This window comes from Aythya fuligula, chromosome 16, assembly GCF_009819795.1.
Source record: "Aythya fuligula isolate bAytFul2 chromosome 16, bAytFul2.pri, whole genome shotgun sequence".
NCBI lineage: Eukaryota > Metazoa > Chordata > Aves > Anseriformes > Anatidae > Aythya > Aythya fuligula.
In genome coordinates, this window is record NC_045574.1 from 2887800 (window position 1) to 2909822 (window position 22023).

Sequence of the window (22023 nt, forward strand, 5' to 3'; positions counted from 1 at the left end):
ACAAACGGCTGCACCTTACGGTATTCCCAGAAAGAGTGCCTGCTGGAGACGAGGCCAGGAAAGGCACAAAGAAAAGCCCTCTATACATCTAGAAAGGCAAAGAGCCAATGAGACTGAAGCCTAATTTTATTCCCAAAAAGCAGCGTTGGGCTGAGCAATGGATTCTCGTTGCTCCTGGGAGGGAACAGTGCCATCTGCTGTGCCAACACGAGCGCTCTCCGGCCCTGGGGCAGGACAAGTGCTGAGGTTTACAGGCAGCTGCTGGAAGCAGAGCCCTCGCAGCCACTCTCTGGTGCAGCTTCTGCAAGGGCTCTTTGTGCTGCTCACCCTGCTCTGAAGGGAGGCAGCAGATACTTGGTGTGCTCAACTCCTGAGCCTTGAAGCAGCCACGATGCAGCGATTTTTTCCCCAACTCCCCTAACCCAAACACACAGCATAAATGCAACACACTTCCCTGCCACGCCTGGTGGAAGCACTGCATGTCCCTAGGGTCAAAGGATGACTGCAAAGCCCCGGTTTCTCTACCTGCATAGCAGAGGTAACAGCCACCCCGCTGAAGGTTGAGAGCACCATAAGGGCAAAGCTGTGAGGAGGTCCACCAGCCTGGACTACATTTGTGCCCTACTTTAAATACAACAGTATCCAAGACACAGGTAACAAAACTTGAACAACTTCTCTGTTGGAAAAAAAAAAAAAAAAACAAGCAGGGTTAACCAAAATCTGAAAATATCCAGATCCCAGTTTTCTGCTTGCCTCCTTTAACAATTAACAGCGTGGAAAATAGGAAAATACCGATGCAGCTGCAAACTGAGGTGTCCAAGGAGGGCGAGTTAATTGAGCGTAGTTTGCTCTCAGGAGACAGACTGCCTCTCCTGGGAAGGGAGAAACTCTGGGCACTGGGTGCAAAGCTGCAGAAAGCCTGCTCACCACCAAGAGCTGCTGCCTCCTGTGCTGCATCTCGGTGTTTTTTACAGCTACGTTTTGCCCACAGAATGAGCCTAAGCAAGGCAGAAAAGTTTTACTCTAAGAATTTTTGCTATTCCCTGATATTATGCACAATATCAAGAAATCCAGTAATATCAAAGCAGAGAGTGATCAATCCTCATACATGCTAATAAAATGTAGGATTAAGAAACCACCCTATCATTTCTCAGAAGAAAAAGTTAAAAGAAACAAGATTGTCCCAGCCATTTGGCTAAATGTAAACAGGAATCTTGATGCTCTTTATTGCATTTTCTTGCTGTGCAAACCAGGCTCTTCCTTGAGTTGAAGCAATTGGCTAAATGAACAGGAAAGAAAACACGACCCAGGAAACAGCTGGGTTGCCAGGTGGTGCCTCTGTCACTCACAGGTTCTGAGCTTCTGCATCAGCAACCTTAAAAGCATTAAGTGCTATGGGACTGCTTTTTCCTCTCCCAGCTAAACCTGAACATTTCTGCTAAGACACTTCACTGCACTTGAGATTGTCAGTCATAACTCCTATACAATACCAGAGCTTTAAAACACATTTTGTTTGCACACTGTACAATGGGAGTTATTTCTATGACAAAAAAATACAAAGCCAAGGCTCTCAGCCGTCCTTAAACCTGTTGATTCCAGTATTAAACCAGCTTTCATTTCTCCTTAGTGTGGACTTTGACACTGTGCCCCAGAAGATTATTAGAGTAAGAGCTCTGAGTCCTCTGGCAATTTTGTTCAGCTAAAACTCTAGTTTTATACAACTAAGCTACAGTTATACAACCAACGTTCAACTAACTTCAAAGAGTAGATGTCACTCGTGTAGGAAGAGGCCAAATGGCACTTACGTAATAGACTCAGATAACTTCAACATCGTAAGGAACTGATGGCAGTAGTCACAGATGAAAATTAATCAAGATATTTAATACAGTGCAATCCATAGTAGTTTCTTAATTAAAATAATTGTGTGCATGTATCTGAATGGGTTATTATCACAGAAAAAGCAATAAACATCATAGTGCTATGTAGAAAAATGTACAACTGAAATTTAAATCTTCCCAACTTCCAAGATGCATTTGTCAACTGCAAATCATTATCACCAATTAAAATGGGAATAGTGACTACACTGCTGCGGTGACGAACACAAGGCTAGCCACACATCAGTAAAGGGATATAAACATAACTTGCAAAGAACTAAAAACCTAAAGCATTCCTGCACCTAAACACAATAAGAAGCCGATGGTGGCTTACGACTTTTCCTTTTTAAAATGCCTTACAAGACTTCTAAACACACTTAAACTGACTTAAAATTACAGAGTGTTTTTCAGCTTATGTCAATTTAATATGGCCCAAACTTTTGAAGATGAAGATCCAGCAGTGGCATTAGCACAGTCCAAAAGCCGAATGTTTGATTTTGCGAATACCTTTTTACAGAAATTCAACCGTACAAACCGCAGGCAATTCCTCCTGCTCCTCCTTCTTTCCTCCGTGCAGACCTCACTATGCAGAAAACAGCAATGCAGTTCCCACTGCTTCAGGTTAAAATTAAAGGTAAAGACATTTTGCTTATGCTTTCTCCTCAACACAACATATTTGCACCCAGAATAGGTAATCAAAGTCTTTTTCCAGCCATTTACTGCTGTGGTTACTGCTCGCCTGCCCCTGCCCAAGCTACCAGCTGTTTCATGTCTTCATCCTCTTCTTCCTCTCTCTTCTTGGCTGCAAAATATTAAAAGAAAACCAGTAAGTTAAGAAAGGAAATCTTGACAGAACCCTACAGCGTTCTCATTTGTTGGGGGAGAGAAGACCTAACCAATAAACGAAGCACCAAATGCCAGGTGAGGGGGAAAAAAAATTACACAAGACCTTTTCAATTGAAGGTACCTTCTGAAAAGCTACTGTGGGCTAAATTTTCTGACGTTGCCCCTTTAATATGAAAAAAACATAGGAAGAATGCAAACATACATGAAGGTCAGGATGCGTACACCAGTGGCATCTATTGTTTTCCATAATCACCATGCCACAAAGGAGCAGACCCTGAGCTCTCAGTTTCTGAGCCCCTCCCAGAAGGATTTAGTTTCTTACAGAAACTTATCTCCTATCTCCAGTATCACAGTCTCCCAAACAAAAATAAATTCCCTTACTCCATCCGTAAATCCTCAAAGCCCAACAGAACACAGAGGTACTGTGTTTCGGTCTAGCTAAGACTGGAATTGAGAGACTTCCAACTCTTGTGTCAGAAGAGTCCAACTCTTGGGCTGAAGCTACCTAGCACTAGCTCTGAGCTACTCCCCTCCTCGTGCCATGAGCACCAGGACTTGGTTGGGTGCAGCTACTAGGAAGCACGATGCTATCATGTCTGGTCCTTTCAAGGGACCAAACCATGCTGTTTGTTACGATGTAACATGATAAATCTGGTTTCTGCAATTAAAACAATCCACTTAGCAAAACATTTTAACCAAGAAAGAGCTGCAATAACTTCGGAAAACACCCAAAAAAGGGTTTTTCTTTTTTTCCAAAAAAGGTGTTTCAGCTTCAAAATCACTCTGCTTCAACAGGGAAAAAAAAAAAAAAGTGTCAAATAATTAATACTTAGAATGGCTTACATAAAGGTTTCATTAAGATGATGCAAGAGGGAACTGAGTCAGCTTTAAGTCAAACTCAAAACCTATTCCTTGTAAAGATTTGGAATTTGTTTTTCTAAATTAAGATCTTCCGGTCTCTGCTAAACAAAAACAGCTTCTGCCTGGATTGTTTCAGACACCCATTTAGTTGGCAGACAACAACAAAACTCAAATTCTGACTGATTAAGTCAAAATACAGACAGCTCCTGAAAACTGGAAAAGCAGGAAAGCTCACAGTTGTTTTCCATCCACTGAAAAGAAGGAAAGAGTCACCTCTGCTGCAGAAGACACACTAAGCATGCCCCTGAGCTGGTAGGAAAAGCAGTCCCTTTGGAAGTCTGGGCCATGGTGACCAAAAATACTTTTGACCCCAGACTGTATTAAGTCACTTTTAAGTGAAAAACAATGAATGAAAACAAAAGCACACAAAATGAAGCAAACAACAACAGGAAAAAATCCACCCAGCACCACCCCCAGAATCCCAGGTTTTCCAAAATGCTGGACTCAAAGGCAGCTTTAAGTAAGAGGGGACTAGTATGTCATTCAGAGTAGTGGGATTCGAATTTTGATGAAAAATCAGCTTAACCAATCCTGTAAGACACTCTTGCACACTCAGTTTTTTTCTATGAAAAACATTCATAATTTTTATTATTTATTATTTTAAGTGGTATGCCTACGTAAGTGTCACGTTATGCTGTATAGCTGCTGCAACATGTACAATTATAATGCCCCTGACTAGTCAGCAGTCATTACTAGCTAATATAATGCAGAAGGTCTATTTAGTCGGTATGTTTTAATGTCCATATCCAACCAACACTAAGAAAACAAACCTCATCAAAACAGCTATGAAATAAAAAGGTAATGCCCACATTTATGTAAACATTTCCTGCTGCTGTTGGATCTGAATTTGGATTGTCTCAGGCTCCAGATAGTTTGATGGAATTCACTCCTTTCTCATCAACACTTACCAATGATTCTGCCTAGCAAAACAGAACCAGGAAAAAAAGTGCAAAATCGATTACACTGAAACAAAACAGACAGAGCACGCAAGGAGCAAACTTGATAGCGTGCCATCTGAAGCAGACCTTGTTGTTTGGCATTGTCTGCTGCTTCCCAAGTCTTTAATTAGCCTGGAAAGCAGCAAAATAATTACAGGTACACTGACAACTAGTTGGGAATATTTTTTTTTGTCCTCCGTCTTTTTGGACCTTTTTTCCCCTCCTAAGCAAGCACACAAAATAAGCTGTAGTCTCTGCAGCTCTACTTGTAACGCCTTATGGCAGATTTAGCAAACTGGGTAGTAAAGCTTCACATCCCATTAATGCATGTCAAAGGTTTTCCCACTCAACTGTAAGTCACAAGGTATCACTTCTAGTTTACAGAAAAATGATTAGGGCAGATTTAACAGCAGCTTTGAACTGTGTAAATACTAACACTTCTTGACCATTCTTCACATTACATCACCACACTCATTTTTGCTAGATGTACATGTTCTAAAACTGTCACGACCACAAGTCCAGTACAGCCTGGCTTGAATATGTGCAAATGTCAGACAGAGGAGGCAACCATGGACTCCAAATAGGAGACTGAGGATATACAAGTGAGTTCCTCCTAAAAGCCAGAAAAATGAGAATAACATTTAAAAAAATAAATAGCAGCAAGGAAGCATGGTTCAGTGTGGATATCTGAACCAGCCTGGGACTAATTCTAAGAGCTAATTTGCTTTCAATTCCTTTCCTTTTATATCCATGGTCTGTTTGTCAATATTACTTCCCTGCTGGATCAGCAGTGACTGGTAGAAGGTTCCCACTGGCTTCCTTCTTCCACAACTTGACTCTACCCTGAGCATCATCCAGGCTGTAGATAAACTGGAAGTGCTAGAATAGATAACAACTGTTCCTGTGATAGTTATTAATTCCCATAGTTATTGTGAAAGGCAGGTTAGCTCCTTGAAGGAACGTCACCAGATGTGATTTTGAACTCATGAAGCTGTTTCAAGCAACGTGTCTGTGCTGCCTGTAGCTCAGATTCTTAAATCAGAGGAGCTAGAATTTAAGTGAGTGTGTGTTACAAAAACCCAGGATGTTTCTGGTCCATAAATACCTGGCTTTGATGGTATTGCTATTGAGGGCACGTTTGGTAGTGGTACTGTCTCGGGACCACTTATTTCCAGCAAGTTTTTGTCTAGTTCTTCTTGTTCTAGTTCCTCTAGTTCAGCCATAAGTTCATCCTAGTTTTATAAAGGAGAGAAAAAAAAAGAAATTTTTAGATCATATTTATTATCAAGCAGATTTAGCTGGTCATGTTATCACAGAAAATAGCTTAATTGCACAGGATCAGAGCAATCTGAGGAATCTGAATCTTTGTCTGAATTCCTGTATTGTTCTCTTCTAGACTGAAGATGGTGGGGAAAGCAGTGAAAAAAGAAGATAGTGCAAGCCTAAATGTTATCAGATCGAGTCATCCAGACCATTCTCAGCATAAAATCAGGTACACAACTGCTGTATGTACTGGTAGAAACAGCAAGTCATACGTTCCAGGAGAGATTTTATGTCCCAGTACTATAACTAGATACACGCAGCATGCAGATATTAAACGATTTCATTTAAACAGAGGAAAATTCAAAGCATACCTCATCAAAATCTTCCCCAAATCCTACTGGCTTTGAGATGGCTGTTGAAATCTCATCTGCCAGCTCTTGCTGTTCTGCAATGTCTTGCATTAACTCATCTACTTTATCAATATCCCTGTAAAACAAAAGAAAGAGTAAGCAAATCAGGCACTCTCCCAATCAGCACTTACGACCGTATTTCCTGTTTTCTATAATAATGCCACACCATGGTGACATTTCACAAGGTTCTTTCTCAAAAAATATTTTGCATGCAAGTCTAAGTTCTATCTTCCTACACCTCACACCCTGATCTCAAAAAAAAATTATTCATTTTTTTTCTTCTTTTCCCAAGAAGCTTAGCTCACAGCAATTATATACAGAGACCTTGTACAAAGAGGTTTTGGTTTGTATTTTGACATTAATAATAATTTGCTCTGTTCCCTAATCCAGCATTATTATATTACATCTAAAATATCTGCTTTTGGAACAAGTACAACATTCCCATAATGTAGTTTACCTTTAATTACTGCTACATACACAAACTCCAAAGAAACTGCTACAAACGCAAACTGCAAGGAAGGAAGTTTAACTCTCCCCCCTTGAGACTTAAAATTCTTGCTGTTGTGAGGTGGATCTGCAGTGGTACACCCTCCCATTTGCTTTAAACTACACTGATGCTAGCCTTCTGTTGGACAAAGTACATTTGCCATTATCGGCTTTGCATCATATGACGTGGTACCAAACTGAGAAAGTGTTGGTCAATACACAAATATACCTAATATTTTAGTTTTATTTAAGTTATAGCCTTTTAAAAAGATTTTGCTACACTCACTGTACTGTTCGTTATGAAAAACTTGGTATTTAGCAGCTCAAGCAAACACCAAACTAAAGATTGCTACAGGCAGAAAAAGAGGGGAGTAACTTACATGTTGTCGTGAGCAGCTTTCATAGCTTTAGCAGCAAGCCCCATATTCTTAAGCACTTCCGTGTTCGTGTTGGCATTTTCAAGGGCTTCCCTCTGAAATTCAATTGTGGATAACGTGCCATCAATCTGCGCAAGCTGCTTCTCATACCTTTTCTTACGCTTCAGGGCCTGAAGAGCAGCTAATCAACAGAAGGGAAAAAAAAAGTAGGATTTGTGAGATTTGTGCCCCAGACAGCCCCTCACATTCTGTAAAAAAATGGTACGAGGTACAGAGCAATGTCTAACATCTTCTATTGTTTGTTTTATATTTACCTCCTTCAAAAACATTGCTCAAACGTGGCCAAACGTGAGCTGCCCATCCATCCCCTGCCTCCAGAAGGACACGAGCCAAGCAGTGACTCGAGGGCTCAGCACGGCCCCGCCAGCCGTAACAGACCACAAGGCAGAAGCCACGTTAGAGCAAACAGCAGGCTTCACCCTGCGAGCTGGTGTGCTTGGGAACCTCTGCTCGCTCAGCAGAGCACGGCACAGCTGCAGGCGCAGCAACCATCGCACGAGGTTATGCTGCTGCTGCCCCTGCCGGCCAGCTGAACTCCTGTGCAGCTGCAGGGAGAAGCAGCGTGTTTGTAGGTAGAGTAGTCCCAAATAAAACTCTGCGTGGACTGGTCCAGCTCCTCCTGCAGCACTCAGCTCCTCCCAGGAGGGGAAGGAACCCGGGCAGGCAGCAGCAGCCTGGTGCACGCTCGATCCGAGGACACGGTGACAAGGAGTCAGATTTACACGTGGCCTCACCTGGACTTGGTTAAAAGTCTGGTAGGGGTTGTGCAGAGGCAAAACCTACCGAGCACTGTTGCTGATGGACCAAGTACAACACAATGAGAGACGACAACTTCCCTCCGAGGCACTGCTGCTCCCCTGAGAGCAGATTTCTTGCTTGCGGTGTCACGGACTTGGTTGTACAATACACGTCCACCCACTTTAAAAACGCAGCTTGGACACACACCGCTGTCATGACAGCCTTCCTCTCCGTTTCTTAACTTACAACACTATTTCAAACCTTTGCCTGTCCCTGTTACAATTCCCTGGCAGATATTTTGGAGAGCTGGGGGACTAAAGAGGAAGAAATCCTGGCAGCTTCCCTTATCTCCTCTACTAGAGCCACGATAACTTTGTGACACGCTGCGTAAATTCCTGCAACAGAAGCAGAATAGCTTGTTTCCTCGGAGCAGATTAAGCCAGCAGACACCTCTTGTATTGTCAGATGCCATCTTGAGAAGCTTGACAGCCCTTCAAGATAACACCCTAGCACCCAGCAGCTCTACACAGACCCCCAGCTCTGCAACTGGCTACGAATACACTCGTTTTGATCCTTTTCAAATTACCCCAGCATCCTGGAGGAATAAAGAAGTCTTTTGCGCAGCTGTAGCTTCAGCTGCCAAGCACACTTGGAGCGCACCAGAGGCTGCCTTCGCAGACGTGATCACAAGGACAAACGAACGTCACCTCGGTTGTTCCAGCACAGGCCATTCCGGTGGCTGCCACCCCAACAATCAGCAAATCCCCCCCCAACAAGTGTTGGCGGCAGCAGCTGCAGTTTCCACGTGGCAGAAGCAGGGCAGGAAGGGGTCTCCGTGTAACACGAAGGTGTTTGTTGGGACACGACACAGACTCACCTGGAACGTCCCAGCTTTGTGCCAGGCACAAAGCACAGAGCAGCGCGTTACTGGCACTTTCAGTCTGGTTCATGATGCACTAATTGCTTAATTAAGGATATACAAAGTTATCTTAGGAAGATAAAACTGTTAATAGGCTGTGCTTATACACTGACAGATGCCGGGAAAGCGTCAGATAGCAAAAAAACATTTTTTCAGTGAAGCCTTTGCGCATTAAGGAGAATTATAGGCAAAACCAGGGGGTTTATAACCATTACACAAACCCAAGCACTGTGATTTACGTACAGTTCCCCCCCTGTAGCTTTCCCTGAGAACAGCCACGGTTTATCTACACTTCCTGCTTACGCACTAAGCAAGCCCTGAGACACCAAACACCACGAGCATCATGGTGACAGAGCACGTGGTCGGGGTGTATCAGGGGTTGTGCAATCCTACCCCTCCCTCCATCCCCAGCACGCCAGCTCAGCGAACCAGAACTGCACTGCCTGGCCTTCGCTGCCTTCCTTCCGTCTGTCCTTCCTTTCCCACGTTAGCAGGGGAGAAATTAAGAGAGATCAAGGCTCCTGCTTTTGCAGAAACAAGCTACGTACTCCTCCAACCTGCAGGGCTGAGCCCATGGGTCTGGGCTGCAGCCCCACCGCCACCAGGCTCGGCGTGCCCCCACTGCTCACCCCCAGCACCAAGCCCAGCTGGGGCCACGAGGTTTCTGCGCCCCCCCCGGCAGCGAGGACCCCTCAGGACCCACCTTCCCCTCGCCTGGCTGCTCACCCAGACCTACCGGAAGACGAAGCTGTAGAAATCTCTCCGTGCTGCAGCCAGCTGCAGGGCTGAGGAGCAATACAGCAACACGCAGCCCTAGCAGGAGCGGCAGGGCCACACGCACAGCTTCGTGTCCAGGCAGCTGGGGACCGACACTGAGCACAGCCCAACGAGCACCCAGTGATAAAGGAGTTTCTGCAACGATGAAAACCTCACACAACAGACTGCAATTTCTTGCAGCACCAAGGAACACAGAACAAGGTATTTAGTGCCTCAGATGAGAGGGTCACAACTTTCTGCGATTTATTTTCATCCACGTTCCCTTGCTTAACTATCCCCACGTATTGGGTTTATAAGTAGAAGATTTTATTAAGCTGAAAAAAAAAACCCACCAAGTTCAGTTCGCTCACCCACATCACTTTCACCCTCCAAGTCTGGGCAATTTGAGTCCCACACATAGCCCAGCAGCAAAAGGACACGTGCCTCTGGGGTCTCCTTTCTGCAAGCAGTGCTGACCCCGTGCTCCCCACGTCCCTGTCCACAGCTCAGCCAGGACCACAGGCAGACCCTGCAGGCCAATAACTGATCATTTCTGCCATCTAACAACAAGCAGTATCAATACAAATGCATCTACTTTCAAGTGAAATACTTAAAAGCGTGATTTTTTTATTTTATTTTTTTTCCAAGCTTGTTACGATTAAGTTGGTTTTCCACCTCCCTCCTAGGACTGATTTCTTAATTTTCAGGTGTCTCTGGGGCTATAAATTGTCCACGTTGCTGTTAACTTCACAGAACAGTGGTATCGGATGGAAACGTACAGCTCAGGGGATGATTCTGGTTAGATCTGTAACTACTTTATCTCCGCTCTCCTATTTAAGTGTCGATTTCGGAGGACTGATGAGCAGCTCTGCTGCTTTTATCCCGCAGAACAGCCCTCACCACCTGCACAAATACCTACGGAAACCTTGCGCTACCAGAACTACACATTTTTATTACATTTTCAATGAAGTCAAAGCTATAAATACTTCCTCTGAAAGGAACTGCATTAAATCTTTCTCCACAACATCCATTTTCAGAACTTGAAATCCATCCGAAGACGAGCCAGTTGGCTTCAGAACGCCCTGCAGCACGACGGCATCTCACACAGATATAAGGCACGGACGCGCCTTTGCAGTCGAGATGTAACACAGCCCAGCTCTGCTCTTCACGAAGAGGCAGCCATGAAAGAGGAGACCTCAGGACCTGCACCTCTAATTATGCCTTTACTATTTCCAAGACAGCAATTAAATCGGCAGGCAACGCAATTCAATACCCAGCTGTAATTGCTGCGGAACTGCCTCAGCAGGACCTGCAACCAGCTATTAAACCCAAACCATTTATTCCCTGACCCAGCCAGACGTGCCTCGCTTGCGACCCAGAACCTGTTGCTAGCACCCTGGCAGCAGGTTTCTCTAGAAGGAGTTTGTCACACGTGGAAAATGTAGATCATTTCCTTACCCTGGAATAAAAAGCTGTATGAGACTGCAAAATCATCAAACCAGCATCCCAGAGCAGCTTCTGTGAAGCGCCTGAGATTCAGACACTCCAAGCAAACAGGATTAATGCTTTGCTCATCGGGACTTTCACCAAACCGTGGGCGATGCGTTTCTTACGAGAGAATCTGCGTTTGTGCAGGACGAAGCACAGACAGGCTGTGATCCCAACCCATCAGCAATGAGTTATTCAGCAGTGGGTCTGCGCTGGATCACGCGGTGTGGCTGGGATGCAGAAAGCAGCCCGGTGCTGCCGGGCCCTGCACTGAGCCCTCACCAGCTCCTCGGCACAGGACACGCAGTGAAGGAAAGCGGGCACGGGAAAGGGAAACACGGTGTCTGCTCAGAAAGCAGCAAGCAGGCTGTAGCATCACCCTGACAGCCTTCCCTCATCACGTTCCGCAGAAGTTGTTAGATAACGCCAGGTATTTCTCCTCCCAAAAAGCAGGAAGGCTTCGGATTGGGGTTAACTTGCTCTTGAATTAGCCTATTTCTATATAAAAACAGCAGCACCACTTCAAAGCACTGGCTGCTTTAGGAGGGGATCTTTTGGCTTGCCTTTTTTTTCCCCCTCTCCTTTCTTTTTAGCTCAAGTCTCTCGCAGGAATCACAAAAGGGCAGCGATTGCTGACCCATCAGAACAAAGTGCCAGATGACCAACTCAACCTGCTGAACAGCGTTGGATTCGATGCAAGCAGCATGGTGGTAGGCTTAGAATTCACTATTTAAAAATAAAAATCCTAAGATCAATGCTTATCTTCGCTTAATAAATCAAAGCAAACCCCACGATAGCAAAAACATTTGATGGTTACACAAAGTTAGTTTTCACAAGACAACAGCAAGAGCCCGCTAGCACTAACACAGGATTTTAGGCAAACTTCACAACCCCCAGCCTGAAGGGGGACAGTGGGTGCTCTGCCTCCTAACCCCAACGTGCAGGAGAGTATCCAGACACTTTACATACCCTCCAAAACCTAACAGCAGGTAACAAAATTGATTTGAATTTTAGTAAATTTATCAGCACTTTCCATAGGCAAGTACCCACTGGAGAAAAACCAGAAATGTATATTATTATAAATAAATTGGAAGGTAATACATTTACAGCCAGCTGGGTGACTCCTGTTACCCATTAAGAGCTGGTGAGCAAGCTCAAAGGGATCTTTTCCACATGGCAGTTTGACATATTCCTCGCCTTTATTACCAGCTCCAGCTGGGACATTGGACCCAATTTGCACTGATAAAGATGTAAACGGGCAGAGCGCTGGGTGAAAACTGCTTTCAATTTCCTGCACAGAAACACGTGCACAAGCAAATTTGAAGAAAATTTCACAGCCTCCTTAGGAAGTCAAACTTTTTGACATATAAAAATGCGTTCCTTCTTTCCTTTTTAGTCCTCAGTTGCTGAACTGCAGAATATTAGTTAATTTTTTGCACTTTTTTTTTTTATTACTTTTAAGTTTCCTACCTACTTGAATTTCTGTGGTAGCCCCCCCCAACAGGCCAGCAGCAGCTTTATGCTTACTGTTCGACCACAGCGAGCAAAAAGAAGGCACAACAGCAGCCAGCACTCCAGCACAGCTGATAAGCAGGAACTCAAGTTATGGTTTTCAGCCACTCCTCTGTGTGATAAATGAACATTCACGAGTGAAAAGGGCAGAGTCGTTTTGCCAGACTATCCTCCTCTGTCTGGGCTTACAAGTCTGAACGAGCAAAACAGTTCACCCAAATAATTTCACTTTGTTCTCAAAAAAAAAAAAAAAAAAAAAAAAAAGCTGTCTGGAAGAATTTTATGTAATTTTTAAGATATTTCAACCTGTAAGTAAACAATTATTAATAGAGCCATTGTAAGCCTAAGATCTCCCTCATAATATTTACAATAGTTTGGGAATGAAATAAGAAAAAGGGTCAGAGCGATCAGAAGTTAGCAGGATAATAAAAACACATTTTTTGCTAAGTAATACTGCATTCAGAGAGAAGAAACTGGCTCAGAACATCAGTAAGTCCATCAAAAATCAACAGCCCTGCTGCAAGTAAGTCCTGCTTGTACACTTGCAGGACAAGCAGTGTTGATGGGGTACTTACACCTACAGCAATCCTACTGAAAAAATGCTTTTAAATATCCTTAGTAGCAAAATACAGACTGGTTTATACAGAAACAAGAACTCAGGACTCCTTTTTCCGAATACTTGGAGCTCCAGGCTCTGCTGGCAACAACACGTCTCAGCTTGAGGAGAGCAGGAGGACCGGGTGCTTCAAGGAGCACTGAGAACGGTGGCAAAAAACACAGGGGAGTTTCACTGAGCTCCAAACCAGGCTCCTACAGAGCTCCGGGCGTTGTGAACCCAGGGAATTTGTCCTGACCGATGGCTCACAAGGCGCACGCTCCCTGCCTGCCCACCTCCCGCCTGTAACTGGAAGGAATGGCACAGCGATCTGGTAGCGTTACACCAGACACCTGAAACAGAAGCAGAGGAAGATGGGTTAATAGCTCTGATTGCTGCAGCTGGGGCGGGGGTGATCTCACATCCAATTTTTTCAGTTCTCTCTGGCAAGAAGAAATGGCAGAATCAGAGATAGCAGCAGAAAAAATCGCCAGCCATATTCAGACACAACGAAAAAGTTCCATAGGAGCCTCAAAAAATCACGTATACTGTGCCTGCCGTGCCAAAATACTGGGAGAGAAGAGCAGAGAGGCTTCCCAAAGGGGTCTCCCGGCCCCTCTCACAAAGCCCAGGCACCAGAGGTGATGGACTCACGGCACATTGTACCGTCAGCACGTCTCTAATTCACCCGGCAGAAGCAGCCTCATTATTTTTGCTGCTGCTGAAAACGTGGTTCCACCTTCCTGCTGCTTGCCTAGGCAGAAAATATAATCATCAACAACATCCTCGCTGCCCTTGAAATGGGATAAGCAAGAGGCACCACAAAGCGTAACACAAATTGCTGCCTGGCTTGCAGCGGCTTCCCCCCTGACAGTGCCTGTTAATCTCCCACTCTGCTGAGAATTAGCGAGCAGCTCACGGTGTCTCACAAAAATCCCGCGAAGATCTACCTTAAAGCAATCAGAAAACACCCTCCAATGCTACAAGCAGACAGAAGGCTCGATGTTAACCCAGTAATGATAAACCCCACCACACTTCCCAAAATTCCTTCGCAGCTCTGAGCTCAGCCTTGAATAAGCGACCTAGCTCCGAGGCCTGCTAGCTCAGAAGAGCTGAAGCACGCTCGTAGGGGCTCAGCCCCAGCAGAAAAGCCCCAGGCAGCACCTTGCCACAAGCAACCCGCAGCACGTCCCGAGGAAGGTGAGAGCAGCCGGGGCTCGCACCGTGCAGCAGCTGGCAACTCTCACTTCTCTGCTCAGGGACCAGAGGTCAGATCTTTTCAGAGCACTTCTAAAACCCTCTGGGCTGTTTCCAAACCCCCCGGTCCTTTTACAGCAGCTAGAGAGCACCCTTGTCCTTCACTCTTCTGCCTGGGCTTTTTTTTTTGGCACAGGTACCGGTGCTGGAAATACCTCCTGCCCTTCAGCTGCTCCAGCAGAGCCTCGTGCCCGTCCTGCACGCTGGTGCCACCTCTCCAGCTGCGAAGGAACACGAAGCCTCCCAGGGACACTAACAGCACACCAGCTCGGACGAGGGACTGCAGAGGAAGCAAACAGGGCCAGGAAGCAGCACCAAAGCCTGTTCCTAACTGGTGGCCCGTGAATCACCTGCCTACATTCGGCACAAAACGTCGGAGGTCAGAGAAGAGAGTTTTGGTTTTAAGCATCACGGTGTGGAAGCGGATGGGAGAAAGAGGCACTGAAGCATGGTTAAAAATAAATTCACATCAACTCCAAGGCTCACACAGGGCAAAGCAGCCGCATTTCTTTCCCAGGGAAGATCACTTACCGAGATCTGTGATGTCCAGAGGATACACGCAGGCCTAAAAGTCCCTTTATGCTGAATGCTTGAAGCCATCACCACACATTTCCCCCACTACCCGGCCCCAATGCCTCTAGCAGAGCTCCCAGAAAGCAGCCACCAGGGCTGGCAGCAGCCTCCTGTGCCCCTCCTCGAGAGGTGGTGGTGGTTTTGCCCGGGAAGAGACCGGGGCTGTGTCTTTTTTCTCCATTTATCTTTCTGTGTCTGTCTACAAAGCATCTATTTGTTCCCGAACCCTCTCCTCAAAGGACGGCAATGTTTCCTAGCTCAAAGATTAAGAAGCAACTGATTAAAACTACTCGAGGAAAGCATCTCAACCCAGGCAGAGTAAAAGAAGGCTCCTGCCCTCTCTGAATTCAAACCAAGAAGATTACAACCTCCTCTCGAAGAAAGCAGTGCAAGGGACTGAACTAAACAACACGGATTCATGGTTTAAAAACGTAGAAATACACAAGGGGGGGATGAGCAAGAAGAAAGCACCCCTGCACACCAGCACCACAAGCTCTGCTCCGTGCAGCACCCAGCAGAGCGGTGCCAACCAACTGCCCTGCCCGAGCAGCACCCGCAGCAAGCCGGGACCGGCCCCGTGGCTCCGCACCCCACAGCTGGGGTGGGAGGAGCTGTACTGGAAGCCTATCACACCTCCTCGCCACCCTTCCTTATACCAGCGAGCCAGAAATAGCCGTTTTTATGAGCACAGAAAGCGTGCTTCCGAAGGTCACAACCCATGATCGCAAGGGGATTTACCACCGAGGCGGTGACTCGGGCACTCGGGCTGAAAATCGCTCGTGGGGCTGGAGCTGGCGAGACGAGGAACTTCCTCCTGGGCACAGTCTTCTGCGGGAAGCGAGGTTAAAGGTCCAGGATCACAGAAACCCTTTGAAGCTGATTTCTTTGCTCCCTGAACACCACGACAGCAATCCTCTGGTCAATAATCCTCACTGAGATGATCTCCAGGCGAGCCGTCCTGGACACTTCTGTCTTTTTCCCTGTGGCCGCTGGGGTAAATCGCCCTCTCACCCTTTCCAAGTGACCCCTAACATAGCTCGCTGTTAGAAACCTGCACCCTACTTCACATCAGTTTGATATTTATACGCACTCAGAGACATTTTTCAGAATTCAACAAATGTTGAAGGGCTTTGGATGAAAAAAGTGTGCTCGTTAAGGGCTCTTTAGGATCCTTACACACTGCAAATGCTCCTTGTGGGTTTTCTTCTTTATTTTGTGACTGCTGAAGGACGCCCAGCTAAAGAGAATCCCATGAAAAAACTGTCTTCCTCTGAGTCTCCTTGCCAGAAACGCGTTGGAGAGGTTCAGCTGTACAAGAACAGAAACAGCTCCTCTTAAACATCTCAACACGTTCTTCTTTGACAGGAATTAAGAATCCCTAAGTTTAAGCAATAGTTTTTAGACCAAGACGCAAAATTCAGGAGATCCTACCTTTAAGTGGCTCATTTGGAGACTTGTTCTTCCTGGGGAATGAAGTTACTGGCTGGGAATCTGTCACCCTTTTTCCAGCTCTGTGTAGCTCCCACTGCAGTGTCGCCAAGCTGAAGAATTTCACTGAGGCTGTCACAATATTTAGCACTTCCCTCAACATCTCGTCTGGGGAAGTTTCGCTATTTTGAGAGCTGAAAATTTTAACTTCTTTCATGAATTTTCCAATTCCAACACCGATGATGGGAAGGGGAAAAAGTTGGGGAAACCCCAAAATTACAAAGCAAATCCAGCTGTGCCCGTGCCCTTCCCAGCAGCAGCCACATATTTCAGCACCCCGGTACCATCAGGAAGCTCTGCGGTGCCCCGGCCTCCTCGCCCGGGCCCAGCCCAGCCACCAGCAGAACCTCCCTGGGGCCATCAGGTGTCCGAGGGCACAGCCGGGCTCTCCCCAGGTCTGATGTGAGCGTTTTTAGGATCCTCCAACTGCGCCCTGTCCGTCCCAGGCACTTTGTGCCACAAGTTCTGCTTCGCTGGACACCCAGCTGCAAATCCAGAGAGCACTGAAGTGCCCGCGCTGCTCCAGCTTTTAGTTTTGCAAAATGATGCGTTTTTGGGTGTCACGAGTAAATGGGGATGTTTGGCTTTACACCCCGCTCCTGCCAGACGTGCAGAGCCTCGCTGCCTGCAGGCCAGGCCACGTCCTCCCCGCTCACACCACACGAGGGGCACAAAGCACCCCAGAGCAACAGGGAGGGCAGCACTCACAGCTCCAGGTTTTTTTTTTTCCAGAGCAGGTAAGGATTTCACTGGGGAGAGCACAAATCCATCCAAATCCTGGCAGCAGCCTTCCAGCCAGCAGCATACAGCCCGCTGTGCTACTGCAGCTCCGAACCCGGCCCAGGAGCCCTTCAGCAGGCTGTACGAGCTAGAGCTGAGCTTACCCAGGTCCTGGAATCCAGCACATGACACACCGTGATAGAAAAAGCCATAAAAAAGCACTAAAAGCAAAGGCAGTGGCTGCCAGCACACCAGGCTTCCCCTCTGACACGGAAGAGAGGAAGGCTGGACTGCAGCACGGCGTCACCACATCGCAGCTGGCAGAGCCGCAGGTTTGGGGGGAGCTTTGTGCAACTTTTTTAAAGGTGTTTTGAATCCTCCCGTCCCTCCCCAGTTCTACACTGCAGCAACCGGACTCCAGAAGCCTGCTCTGTAGGCACAGGACAGGACGGCACACTGCAAGCTCCCCCTTGCTTTGGAACAGCTCCTTAAAAGCAGAGCAATTAGCACCATTCTCCCACACCAGGCGCTTCAGGAGAGCAGCAGGGCTCAGCCAGCAGTGCTATCCCCGCTCTCGCACTGAAGCTGTGCTCTCCAGTTCAGCACCTGGAGATGACAGCCGACCTGCCTGCAGCAGCTCCAGGGGCTGCTGAAAGGTGACGGGGGGCATAAAGCCTCGACTTTCAGCTTCAGCTCCCGCCCAGCTTTCTTGTTTGGCTTTCTTTTTTTGGCATGAGGCGGACAACAGGAGTGCTCTCTGCCCAGGAAAAGCCTGAATTACACAGCTGGTATTTAGCTGTGGTTTTGCATCCATTTTGTACTTGGTCATCGGTGCCGAAAAAAAACAGCACTGTGTTTATTTACAGAGCAGGAGGAGCTGACTAGCTGGCAGGAATCAGTTGGTAGAAAATCCATGAAGCGTCAGCCTCCTGCTAACACCTGAATGTATCTACTGCACATCAGCGTGGTGTCAGCTTCTCCTTCTTTCCAGGATTGGGGACCTCGTGTTCGCTGACAAAAGGTAAAACCCAGCGGCAGGCTGGCACGGGACTGCACTGATTTACTCTGGATCCGATCCCTGGTGGGCTGCTCCTAACAGCAGCACCCGGCAGGGCACCAGGGCTCTCCCCCTGTTGTCAACTTCCCACTGAGACAACTTCACCTCCAGGTTTCCATCAGAAAAGGCAGGGCACTTAGACAACACCACAAAACAGGCACAACCCGGGTCCTTCCAGCAGGCAGAACACTCACTTGCACCTTTTTGTCCTGTTCTAAGGATGACCAACCTTCTCCTTGGCAGTTTTCCACCCCGAGGACAACAAATGGTAACCGCAGGAAAGCCAGAGCTGCTGCTCTCCCCACCACACACCGAAAACAGCACCGACGCCTTCGCAGCCACCTGACCTTGCAGATTGTTGCCTGCCCCCTCCCCAGGAGCTACTTGGGTGCTGTGGAGCAGTAAGAAGGAATTGGTAGAGCGAAAGAAATAAGAAAAAAAACTGCTGCCTGTTAACATCCCAACACTCGAGTCCCCCTTCCGAAGGCACAGTGGTCGTAAAATTGCCACAGCGTGCAGCCAGAAAAGACCATAAAAAAAAAGAAACAACTTCCTAGCACAATTTGAAAGCCTCCCATGCCAAGAAGCGACGCGGCCTAAGGACACGCTGAGGACATTTATACCAGCTGGTTACTCGCGGTAACTTCAGGATTTGATGAGAAGCTGCCTGGTTGCACAGCCCAGACACCCTCCATGCAGATGATGAAAAACACACACACAAAACACGTCCGTAACTTCATAAAAGCCCTGCGTGTGCCTGGGGCAGGCGCTGTAAGAAGTTTCTGTGCTTCCCTCTGGCTCCAGGGGTGCCGAAGGAGCTGCTGAGCGAGCCTTCAGAAACCGTGTGTGCTTGGCAGCCGAACAAGAGCTCAGTGTGCCAGCAGCACAGCGCGGCTCCTGCCGTGACGCCGAGGGGGCAGGACGTGCATCCTCCCCCCAGGAACATCGCTCCGCGTTCCCCAGGGCACCTCCATCCCCCCGTGAAGCTCCCTGCCCACTGCTGCAGATGTGCAGGTTCCCCTTCCTCCTTTCCACAGCAGCCCCTGCTAACAACAGCGAGACCTCCCAGCCGTGCATCTTGGCAGAGAGCAGGGACAGATAAACACCCCCAGAGGGAAATCCAGGAGTCTCAGAGAGGTAAGAAAGCTGGAAAGATTTTTAGAGGTGGGTCTTTTAAAAGTTCAGATCCAATAAAGAGCCAATCCTTACAAACCATCCTTAATAAGTTAGCTTTTTTTTGGAGTTGCTTAAAACGTCTCCGTTAGATAAAAACCTTCCCATTAAAAGCAGACTTTCCTAAATAAAACCAATTTGTTTTTATTTTTCCCCTAAGTTACAAATTTAAGTGACTTTGCACGAGTCACAATTTCCGGATTATAAAACAGCCTGAAGTCAGACAGAGACACATCCACACAGCCACGTGACAAAAAGAAACACGCACACAGAATTTGTCCCAGCTCAGCTGATGAGTGACACCCCGAACTCTGCAGAAACAAACGGCGTGTCCCGAGGAGAACTCACTTCCCAGCAAGCCAGCAGAAACCCACGGGCTCTCCCAGCAGCCCAGCATTAACGCTGGCCTCTTGGCTCCGGAGAGGAGAAAAAAATAAAAGTTTCCTTGGGGGGAGGGAGTGGGGGGGTTGGCTTTCCACCAGAAAACCATCCTCAGCCCTTCTCGTTTTCACAGCTCCTTAATTACTCCTCGGGATCCTGTTCTGCTTGGAGACCTCAATTAGCCTGACCCAGAATCCTGCAGCTCGGGCAGGTTCTTCTCCCTCCTGCGCCTCCAAGGAAAGGCAATGCCTCCGCTGCCCACAGAGAGGCGTGGGGAGAGGCCTCAGAGCCCAGAGCCCACGGGTTTGGGTGGGAAGGGACCTCAAAGCCCACCCAGAGCCACCCCCTGCCCCCAGCCCAGGCTGCCCCCAGCCCCCCCCAGCCTGGCCTCGGGCACCCCCAGGGATGGGGCACCCCCAGCTCCTGGGGCAGCCTGGGCAGGGCCTCGCCACCCTGGGAATGAAGAATTTCCTCCTTCCACCCGACCTGAGCCTGCCCTCTGCCAGTTTAACGCCATCCCCGGCCTGCCCCAGGCCGCAGCAGGCAAAGAAGAGGCGCAGGTAACCGGGCCCGGCGGCAGGGCTCACACAAACACCGCCCCCCCCCCCCCCGCCCCGTCCCCTCACCGCGCTTGTTCTTGGTGCCGTGCTTGCGGGCGGCCGCCAGCTCCTGCTCGATCTTCTTCTCCAGGAACTCCTGCTTCTTGCTCAGCATCTCCTCGGTGTCGCGGAGCCGCTGGATGGCCTCCTGCGGGGACGGGCCCTTCCCGCCGCCCTTGCCGCCGGCCCCCACCCCGAATATCTTCTCCAGGAACCCCGACATGGCTGCGGCGGCTCGGGACGGCTCCGGCCGCGCTCGGCGCTCGCCTCAGCCTCAGCCTCGGCCTCCTCCTGCTGCTGCTGCCGCCGCCGCCCGGGCCGCTCCGGTCGCCGCCCCGCCTCAGCGCCCGCCCCCTTCCCCCGACGCATACAACTCCCAGCGTGCCCCGCGGCGCAGCGCCGCACCGCCGAGCGGCGGCCGCGCGAAGGGCACGCTGGGAAATGGAGTCCCGGCAGGGGCGGGGCCGGGCGCGGGGCACGCCGGGGAGGAGCGGGCTGCCGGGAGGAACCGGGAAGCGGCCCCCAGAGGGCGGGTGACGTCAGCGGGGCGTTGCCATGGCGGCCGCGGCCTGAGGCAGGGCCCGGCCCGGGGAGGTCCCGCAGCGGGCTGGGCTCGGTGTTAATAATTATCGAGATACAGACAGCGATACAGCCGTGTGTCGGCACTGCCGGTATCCGTACTGGCGGTTCTGGTCCTGGGGCGTCGCTTCAGCAAACGCCAAGGGCGCCCCGTGACCCAGCAAACGCTGGGCAGGGCAGGAGCCCCCCCACGGGGGGGAGAGACCCCCAAAATCACCCAGTCCAGCCTCTAACACTGACCTGCCCTCCACTGAACCGTATCACCAAGCACTACACCGAAACGTCTGTTACAGCCCCCCAGGGATGGTGACTCCACCACTTCCCTGTGCAGCCCGTCCCAGTGCCTCACAACCCTCTCCGTAAAGAAGTTTTTCCTGACACCCAACCCAAACCTCCCCTGGCGCAACTTTAGCCCGTTCCCCCTCGTCCTGTCACCAGGCAAATAGACCAACCTCCACCTCACTCCAGCCTCCTTTGAGGTACCTGTAGAGAGCAATAAGGCTGCCCCTGAGCCTCCTTTTCTCCAGGCTGAACAAGCCCAGCTCCCTCAGCCGCTCCTCGTAGGACTTGTTCTCCAGGCCCCTCACCAGCTTTGTCGCCCTTCTCTGGACTCGCTCGAGCACCTCAATGTCCTTCTTAAAGCAAGGGGCCTAAAACTGAACACAGCACTCACCAGAGCCAAGTAGAGGGGGACAATCACTTCCCTAGCCCTGCTGGCCACACAGCCCCTGCCTCATTCTGGCTTGTTAAGTTTGTAACGGCAGACACAGAACAAAGACAGGCGCACACAAAAAAATAGACAAGAAAAGTCCACTGAGGCTCAGAGAAACCATGCCCAGGGTAGGAGAGCCCTCAGCAGGACACCTCAGGAGCTGGAACACCGGCAGCGCTCTGCCTGCCCTCGGTGACTCGCAGCCCCCTGCCCCAGCCCGGCAGCAGCCAGGCACCTGCCACAGGAACGCGGCTCCTGGGTTCTCCCCGTTTGGCCCATGGGAAACAGAACAATTTGTGCA

At 48.8% G+C, this 22023-nt stretch overlaps 1 protein-coding gene across 1 annotated transcript; it reads right to left on the reverse strand.

Annotated features, from left to right (window-relative positions):
* Positions 1-1205: 1205 nt before the first annotated feature.
* Positions 1206-20733, reverse strand: CHMP4B (charged multivesicular body protein 4B). The gene is made up of 5 exons (XM_032198349.1): positions 20459-20733; positions 7119-7296; positions 6214-6328; positions 5685-5811; positions 1206-2676 (listed from the first exon to the last, which is right to left on the reverse strand). The coding sequence occupies exons 1-5, from the start codon at positions 20652-20654 to the stop codon at positions 2603-2605; spliced, it is 690 nt and encodes a 229-aa protein (XP_032054240.1). The 5' UTR covers positions 20655-20733; the 3' UTR covers positions 1206-2602.
* Between the last annotated feature and the right edge of the window lie 1290 nt (positions 20734-22023).

What these genes read in the sequence shown, in the direction of transcription:
- CHMP4B (XM_032198349.1), bottom strand. Translation starts at nt 20,654, where the DNA reads ATGTCGGGGTTCCTGGAGAAGATATTCGGGGTGGGGGCCGGCGGCAAG. An exon ending in CGGCACCAAGAACAAGCGCG is followed by an intron (nt 7,297 to 20,458) that starts GTGAGGGGACGG and finishes TCTGTTGATTAG; the next exon opens with CTGCTCTTCAGGCCCTGAAG. An exon ending in AGCAATACCATCAAAGCCAG is followed by an intron (nt 2,677 to 5,684) that starts GTATTTATGGAC and finishes AATATTTTGCAG; the next exon opens with CCAAGAAGAGAGAGGAAGAA.